The 9,580-nt window shown below is 43.5% G+C and overlaps 1 protein-coding gene across 1 annotated transcript in view; it reads right to left on the reverse strand.

The window, feature by feature from the left end:
* Window positions 1-9,064, reverse strand: part of Hsd17b12 (hydroxysteroid 17-beta dehydrogenase 12) — a 135,584-nt gene extending 126,520 nt beyond the window's left edge. Inside the window, exon 1 of the mRNA XM_059260990.1 lies at window positions 8,775-9,064. Within this exon, the coding sequence (XP_059116973.1) occupies window positions 8,775-8,934 (160 nt within the window). The 5' untranslated portion in view covers window positions 8,935-9,064. The remainder of the gene's footprint in view (window positions 1-8,774) is intronic.
* Between the last annotated feature and the right edge of the window lie 516 nt (window positions 9,065-9,580).

Consider the following 9,580-nt stretch of genomic DNA (forward strand, 5'->3'; position numbering starts at 1 on the left):
GATGGCAGAAAACAGAAAGGTATATAAGGCGTGAAAACCAGGAACTAGGCTGGTTAAGCTTTTAGGCTTTTGAGCAGCAGAGTTCAGCTGAGAGGCATCCAGTCTGAGGAAACAGAATCACTTGAGGAACTGGCGAGGTGAGGAAGCTGTGGCTTGTTCTGCTTCTCTGATCTTCCACTATTCACCCCAATAACTGGCACCAGGTTTGTTTTTATGAATAAGAACTGTTAAGATTCATGCTACACTGGACAGGATAAGGTTATAGGCAGGAGACCCAGACTAAGGACACTGGGAGGAAAAAGGGTGAAGTTAGAGGAGTCACCAGACGGACAGGAGGAAACAGGGGGTGCCAGATGAAAGAGAGGTAATGCCATATGTCAGAATGTAGATTAATAGAAATGAATTAATTTAAGTTGTAAGAGCTAGTTAGTAATAAGCCTGAGCTATGCTATTGGCCAAGCATTTATAATTAATATTAAGCCTCCATGTTGGTTATTTGGGAACTGGCAGGCAGAAAAGAAAAGTCTGCCTACAATAAATCATCTCTGCTTTTTTTCTCTAATTCACCCAAGAACTCTTTTCAGTACTCTGCTATCAGAGCCTGATATCAGCATTCCCATACTGCTTTTTATCAGTCTACTACAGTTGCTTGTCTGCCTCTGAACAATGAATTATCTTACCTGGCCCTTCTCTAAACACATTCATAATCTTGATTGTGTAACTGTTTTCCTTGCTGTGACCTCACAAGAACCAACTTAAGCCTGTGAACTGATACACAGGGCTGTGTTGAACTTTCTTGCAGTTACTGCTTCTGTATATATAGTCTGTCCTTACTATCAAAGAAGTTTTCTAAGAAATCTGGAGTTTTTTCCAGTATTTTAAAATAAAAGTCTAAAAGTTACACCAGGCACGATGGCACAAGCCTGCTATCCTAACACTTGGGAGATGCAGGCAGGAAGATCCACAGCGCAATGACATCCTTAGCTAGTTCAAAGTCAGCCTGGGCTACATGAGATCAAACAAAAAGAATTTCTTTTAAAAAGAGTTGAAGTTTCTAGAAGGCATGGATTTATTTCACCAGAAATCCAAAATTTTTAAGAAACTATTTTGGCCAAATATGCTAGAATTTCAATTTCCACAAATTTATCTTAGCTCTCACAATTATCAAGGTTTTATTCAGTTTAATTGGAAAAAATTTTCTTGCTAGAAGAAAACCTATTTGGAACAATTTTATAAGGAAGATACAAGCATGAATAAATGTGTTACCAAGAATCTACTAATATTTAAATAGTTATTACATGTAATAGTGTACATATATCCAAAACCATAGATGAAGAAAGGTTAGCTTGTCATCATGCCACTCAAGGTAGCAGAGGACTGGTGCACAACAGGGCCACTGAGCACAGGAGCTCATGGCAGTTGCAACTGCATGCACAAGACCTGCACAAAATCAAGCCAGTCAAAAATTCCAGCTCATGAACTCCCACCACTAGCTGAGAAGCTGGTGGGAACTGATGGCTGCTGGAAAAAAGGAGTCAGTTTTCTTCAGGGATGCAGCCTATGACAGGCTGTCCATGCCCCAGTGTGTGACCAAGTCTTAGTTTACTTTCTAATGCTGTGATAAATGCCATGACCAATAGCAACTGGGAGAGGAAAGGATTTATTTGGCTGTCGGGTCACAGTCCATTATTAAAGGAAACCCAGGCAGGAACTCAAGGCAGGAACTAAAGCAGAGGCCAAGGAGAAATGCTGCTTACTGGCTTGCTCCTCAATGGCTTGCTCTGCCTACTTCGTTACCACCTGTCCAGGGAATCACACCACCCTCCATGAGCTGAGCTCTCCCATATCAATAACCAATAAAGAAAATGCCCCATAGATTTCCTGCTTTCATAACTTTGTAACAAGTCTAGTCTGAACAGCCTTGGTTAATTTCAATCTAGCTTTTCAGAGGCATATGATACTTGGGGTTTTAAATCAAAGAGGGAGGATGTACAAATTATTTTACAAAATTCAAAAATAAAGTTAAACACCCTACTTCCAAACAAAACACACTATTCACTAAATAAAATTATAATGAACTCTTGAAGGGCTTACAGTTTATAACAAATGAGGTAACTCATTCACTCAGATGTGCATATATCACATATACATGATGTACCCACACAACTAAGGTAACAAATGTGCAAACACACACACAAGGCATTGTAACCACTCCAAAATTTTCAGTGACTTCTGTATGTAGTCCTGGAGGGGGAAAAATCATAATGTATGTTCTCAAAAAGTGGAAAGAATTTACAAGCAGAAAGTGTGAAGGTGAATGTGGAACAGGAGAAAGTATCTCAGACAACAAAAATCAATACTCAACACCTACACAAAGATATCAAAGAGGAAGAACAAAGCATAAGCAAGTCTGGGACACAGTAACCCATGCAGAAATACAGTCAAGAAAGAATGCATATAGGCTGGAAAGGTGGCTCAGTGGCTAAGAACATTGGCTGATCTTCCAGAGGCTACAGGTTTTTAGCACCCGTGTGTGTGTGTGTGTGTGTGTGTGTGTGTGTGTGTGTGTGTGTGTATTACCATGTGTGTGCCTGGTACTCAAGACACCAGAAGAGGGCATCAGATTTTCTGGGACTGGAGTTACTGATGATTGGGAGCTACCATGTGGGTGCTGGCAATAGAACCTAGGTTCTCTGGAAAAGCAGCCAGTGCTCTTAATTGCTAAGTCATCTTTCCACCCTCAATCTTTTTTTATAAGGATGCAAAAACAGATAATGATAGAAGCATACATGAGAAAAATTAAAAATGTGCCAAAAACTTGATGTTACCATGAAGTTAAACTTTGTGCAAGTGTAAGGAACAATTTGACTGTGGGGTTTTATACAACAATAGAGTTGTACAAAGTGTCCTGTGAGGAAGAGGCACTTGGCAACACAGATGAAGGGGGACTGCAATAAATAGTAAGTTCAGTAAGAGCTGGCACACTCCAGTCCTGATGCTTCAAGAATAGTGTGCTTCAAGTAATTAAAGATAGGGAAGCAAACTGGCCACTTGTTGAATTTTATCTACTGGTCCACAGAAAAATGTGAGAAATTGTCAAGAACCTTAAAAATTAAACTTTCTACATAGACATCTAGAGTTAGACTCCCGTGAAGACCACTGCTGAAGGGTATTGCTAAGAGATAGGCAACCCAGCAAGCTACATCTGGTTTGCAGGACATGTTAATATGCTGAAAGTCCATGTAATCAGTAACATCTGCAGCTTCAGCTATTTCAGGAACCCCCCCAGAGCTGTCAATCAAGCAGTCACACCCTTGAGGATCTGTACCAGGAAGTTTCTCTGGTCCCTCCCACCTCGTGGTCTGGATGAATCTCTTCCACCCATGGTCCCACAGCTGCTTATAAAATTACACAGAGGCTTATATTAATTACAAACTGTATGTCTTGCCACGTAGCCGTGGCGTTACCGGTCTGCTGGCATCTTGCTGCTCCTTTGGTGGTGGCTCGAGTCTCTTCCCACTCCACCCTTCTTCTCTCTGCATCTCTGCTTGGATTTCTCCCCTGGCTGTAAGCTTTCTTGCCATGGGCCAAAGCAGCTTTATTTATTATCCAATGGGAGCTACACATATTCACAGCATACAGAAAGACATCCCACAGCAGGGATCCTCAAAATGTCATCATGACAGCTCTGGCTGTGTGAAATCTTCCTCCAGCCTAGGAGGAACCTAATTCAATCTTTGACAACCAGAGAAGACTCAAACCACTGAATCCCCAGAAAGTCACCTACCCAACTGCCAGAAGCCCTGATTGTCATAGCTATTGCTCCAGGAGTCTTTACTTGAGTTATAAAAGCTTCAGATAACCCTTAGATGACTAGAGCACCCACAGCCACCCTGATCTCCTTTCTGTCCTTAATCTGGTGAGGGAGGAGCACTTCCCCACCCTAACAGCTAGTATACTCCTGAGATTGGTGAGATTCGGATGAGCAGCATTCTCAGAGCACTCTAGATCTTTATCATGGGTAGAAGGGTCTGAGCAAATAACACAAAATTAGTCACCTCCTGGAGCTCTCCGCCCTAGGCAAACCCAGCAGCAGAAGCAGTCAGAAGGCAGCTGAAGAATCCCAGATTACAGCTGGGAGCAGAGACTACAGAGCTGAGACTGTGGGAAAGCAAGAGCTGTGGAGAGCCAACACTGCAGTTGCTGCAAACTCCAGACTCTATTGAGAATCTCTAGCTCCAGTGCCCTGATGCTAAGGAGCTGACAGCCCCAGCCCCCTGAAGCCCAGGCCTGTAGCAGAAAGAACAGAGTGTCCTGGCACCCTAAACTCAGAGTTCCACCAGCTGCAGGGTACTCAGTCAGCAACACTGAAGGCCCAGGAGCTGCCCATGGTCCCAGTACCCTAGGCTCAGGAGCAGGGACACTAAGAAGCTGCATTTTGCCTTCTTATGCTTTCTATCTAATAGAACAAGAGAACCAGAAGTGGACTGGTGATAGGCCATCTGTAGGGGCCTTGAGAAAGCATACAGATTATTAAGGCTTAGAAATGATAATATCTGCGCACTGTGAAGTTAGAGGCAAGGGAATTTCCCATGGGGTTAAATTTGGAGAAGGATCAAATGTACTTGAAAAACTGCACGTAACTGAATTTGTCTGTCTATCCTAGCTTCAGCTTACTAAAGGGAGCCAGATACAAAGAACTGCCTAGTAAATTTTTACCAAGTACAGACGTCTCCTGTGGTCAGGCTCACTATTTTCCTATGATCTTTTTAACTTCAGATTGTCAGCATGAAGTTGGCTATGTGGACTACAATTGTTTCTTCATTCCAATAATCCCTAGCAATCAAATCTGTGTGCTTTGTATGGACAAAATGTTAAATGTTACTTACTACCCATGAAATTGCACCAGACTACCCTAGAAACTCATTAACCTCATTTAAAAGATGTAGTTAATATTTAGAGGTTAGCTATCTTTGTTCAAGGTCAGTTTAGTGAGCAAAAAAGCTTGCCCTTGCCCAGATGTCTCCAAAGCCAACCTGTTAGCTGTATACTACAATGCAATTCCCTGGCCTAGCCTTTCCTCCTACCATCCTATGACTAGGTTGTTGTACTTAATGGCTGTACAAATAACTTTTTGGAAAGTAGAGTCTCGCTGGAATTCCTAGTTGGAGAGAAGACACAATTTGCCTTCATTTGCTAAGGGAAAAACAAAAATCAGAAAACGAAACAAAGCTGACAGTTCACACTAGAGTACTATGGGCTTCCTTGAGGAAATAATAACCCAGTGCTGGGCCATTCAACAACCTTTTCACTCAGACCCGGCTAACAGAATTCTCATACCACAGTGGTTTGATTTTTCCTTCCCCCAAAGAAAAACAGAGTCTGCAAGGTGTTCTTCCCTGTTTTCTGCCACTCTTCACCAAGTTAACACACAGGGTCCTTCAGAGCTCAGCTAGGGAATGAATCACTTCCAGGGACAGCTCTGATTTCCTTCACAAGCTCCCACTGGATTAAGCACACTGTTTTCCCACCATAACCTGCTCACAGGGTTCCTGTTTGCCATACATATCACTGGCCCTCGCTGAAACAGACACTTAGAAACTGCTTTTACTAAACAGCACTGTCTCCCCACTTGGACCCATACGGTAACTGAATGCAGGAGCAAAGCCTGGCATCTCTGTCTTCATTTTGTCTCGTCTTTCTCATTCTTTGACTACTAAATCACATAAATGTGCAGTCTGCAATTCCAGAAAGGGTGGTCGAACAAACCCTCCACTCCAAGTACTGGCTACTTACTATCCACGAGGGCAGAGCTGCACTCTGACAGAGGTGATCACCCCGTAGGAACCAGAACGATCCCTTCACAGAAGGACAACTAGGAGAAGATGACAGAGATGAACACACTTCTCAGACCAGCTCATGGGTCCAGAGCTGAGATAAGGAAGGGTCAATAATGGTCAAGACCACATCTTGACCAGAGCTGCTAATTATGCATACCACATGCCCTTTGCCCAGTTCCTCCTCTATTTAGTCAAAAGCTTTTAGCTGAAGGGATCACAGGACCCCTCATCAGTTCCTTTCCCAATGTGGCCAACCAAAGCAAACTTTCCTCTGCTCTTCACCATTACTTGGAGACAGATAGCTGAGCCTAGCCTGCTAAGGATACCAGAACACAGGCGTTTTTACCCTGAAAATTCACATTAGATTACTAGATACACTAAAGTTCCTTGGCCCCACCCAATATACCACCAATATACCAATTATACCATGCTAAGAATAAGAGAAGTAAAGTAAAATATTAACCTTCCAAATGTATCCTTATCTACAAATAGCATTAAGTGGCACTGGAACTGACCTATACAAATCCATTTACTCATATAGTTAATCTTACTCATTTTATTATGCTATTAATTCAACAATTAGGTTCTAGTTTGCTTTCTACTACTGTGATATTAAGACTATGCCCAAAAACAACTTAAGGAGGAGAGGGTTTATTTAATTGTCTATACAGAGGAAGATAAATTAACATCACTAGCAGAAACTAGGCAAAGCCCCCTAAGAATACCTCCAACTAGCATTTATTTAAAGACCTCAGGGAATAAACACTCAAGCTTAAGACAGCAATTCTATAAGGGAGAAAACCTAATACTACTTACATATTAAAATTAATCCTAACATCACAACTCTCCCCAAATCACTGTCTAATCACAACCTACCCCTAAGAGTCTAAGTGTTGCCTCTGCTAATTTGTTTTCTAAATAATACACTTCATCCATCCAACTGCTTTGAAGAACTCATTTGAATTCTGTTATTTAAAGAATCCTTGAATTCGGAAAGTAAGGAAGTGTTAAAAGACCTAAGCTACATGCAAATAACATGGGGTGTGTGGTTTTATTTGGGGGAAGGCGTCATCTGTGCCAAAGCACTGATGTGGAGAGGGGCCAGAGGACAGCTGTCAGTCTCTCCTTCCTCTCTGGGTAGTCCTGGCCATGGAAATCAGGTTGGCAAGTTGAGGACTAAGTGCCTTTTCCTGCTAAGACATCTTGCTGACGACCCCTGATCACTTCTTTTGCTTCAGCATTTAAAATGTGGTTTAAAAAAAAAATTTGCTGGGCGGTGGTGGCGCACGCCTTTAATCCCAGCACTCGGGAGGCAGAGCCAGGCGGATCTCTGTGAGTTCGAGGCCAGCCTGGGCTACCAAGTGAGTTCCAGGAAAGGCGCAAAGCTACACAGAGAAACCCTGTCTCGAAAAACCAAATTTCCCAAAACTCCAGAGTAAATTGACCTCAACAATATTTCACTCTGTTATGACACCATGGTTCTCCTGTCCCAAAGTTCTAGTTCAAATTTCTTTTCTACTTACATAAACTCTTCCCTAATTTACCAATTTCCTTTCACCTGGAGTCAAGACTAAGAGCAAGTGTTACTTTTGAAATGCAATGTCACATCACTTGACTTTCACTATGGATGTGTGCATGTGTGCATTCACCATTTGAGTTTTAGCCTGTATAAACAGTTTAAAATAGTAAAACTAAAGTAACACTAGGCTTTCTTTGCAAATTACATCTTATCGCATAGCTGATTCCCTATGGCATTACTGTCATATTGACTTAAAGAAAAAAAAAACCCACAAACAAGTTTTTCCAAGATGACAACAATGAATCCGAGCAAGTCAACTGTGAAATTATAATCTAGATCTTAATCGCATTGAACACTTTTTTCCCCAGGGACTATGAAAAGGTAACAAGTGATTTTGAAAAGCTGTATAAAAATCACTATTTGCCCCACCTCAAGGAAAGAGCTCATAAACTCGTTTCTACTTGGAATATTTTCTTGTAATATTAGTTCATTGTCCCAAAAGATTAACTGTCATGTCTTTCCTGCTAAGGTATTTAATGTTCTTTAATGAACAAAACAAACAAACAAAAAAAAACCCTGAAAAGTAACATGATTTGTGTTTTGTACGTAGTCCACGGGCAACCATACCCCAAAATTCTATAAAACATTTGAGAAGTGAACAATGAGTAACAAAACACCAGTGAACCACATATACATCATAAATAATTACCGGGGTTTTTCTTTTTTAAGCCAAAAAGAATTAAAGAAACAAAGGGGGCGGGACCGAACCACGACTTTAATTTCTCTGATAACGACCTTTGTTCTAGTTTTTAAAATCTGCCAACTGAAAGAACAAGGTTCCCGGGTTTTGCTCACTTTTTGTGAAGACACTTTTTCTCAAACCCTTTTGCAAAAAGTACTGCCGATTACGATACGAAGACTTGCTGTTTTCCCAGCAGAGCGCTTCTTACTCCTTGGAACTCCAGAAGAGTTTAGCAAGGATTCCTCTGACAGCGCCCCTGCCCCCAAAGGACGTCGTAAATTACATGAAATAAACCCAATCCAAGTAACCGGGGAGGCAAGTTTCCCAAATCAGGACTTCTAAAATTCGTTGTCCCCGCATCCCTTCCTCTTATCCTCACCTATGCATCTCACAACAGGGCCAGTTTTCAAGCCAAGTGAAAAACTTTATTAAAAACACTCCAAGGGGCAAAGCGGACAAGGAACCTGACTCCGGCCGCCAACTCAGAAAGGTTTCAACGGGACGAGCCCCCGAGAGTTAAGACAGGTTTTCTCCGTGCCCACTGGGCTGCAGGTCAGATCCCCCAGAACCCGCCAATGCTCCCAGGATCTGCCCAAGTTTCCGCGCTCCAGAAGCTGGCTCGCAGAGCGGTCGGTGAGAGAGGGCTACGCCGGGGCTGTGGCGGTCCACTCACCTGCCCATTCTCCGAGCCGCGGGCCGACCCAGCCCTCGTTGCCCACGCACCACACCTGGAAGGTCCTGAAGAGCGAGTACGAGGCCCGCAGGGCCAGGTAGGCCACGGTGCTCGCGCCCACCCAGTAGAGAAAGCCGGCCGCCGGGAGAGCGCGCTCCATGGCTCGAGACTAGGCCTCACTACCTCGGTGAATGGAAAGGGGAAAAAAAAACAAAAACGAATGAATGGAGCGAAGAGGCGGAGCCGGTCGTGACGGCGAGGACGCCGCTGGCGGACGCCTCTCTTTGAATGCTTTGGACCCAAGACCCGCCCACAGAGTCATACCCATGTCGCCATTGGTGACTTCCCGTCCTATGAGCGTACTGTGTCTTCCATTGGCTAGTCTCCGTTGAGTAGCCCCGCCCATACGCCCCTCCTGCGCGCTGAGCGCAGCATTTTCGTATTAAGACAGTGGATCGCTCACATGCCACTCAATATTTGGCCCCGCCCACGAGCTCACATCGCGCCACCGGAGTGCAGGGATCTCTCATTGGCAGAGGCGGCCCTCACGACTACGAAAGGCTGCGCGCTGATTGGCCAGTGAGACCTAACCTGGTTTAGCTTTGCTTTTCAGGAAGGAATGGAACCGGAAAGGGAAGATTGTAGTAGAAGTCGGCGTGGAGCGGCCCTTATGTTTACGCCTTTGCATTAAACATTTTCAACCCCTTGTTAACGCTATGAGCTTCTCCGATAAAGGGTTGCGGTTCCTCCTGTCTGCGCCACACGCTTTCGCTCCAGTTTCTAAATGCCTGCCGTTGAGCTTTAGA

This window comes from Peromyscus eremicus, chromosome 4 (assembly GCF_949786415.1).
Source record: "Peromyscus eremicus chromosome 4, PerEre_H2_v1, whole genome shotgun sequence".
Classification (NCBI taxonomy): Eukaryota; Metazoa; Chordata; class Mammalia; order Rodentia; family Cricetidae; genus Peromyscus; species Peromyscus eremicus.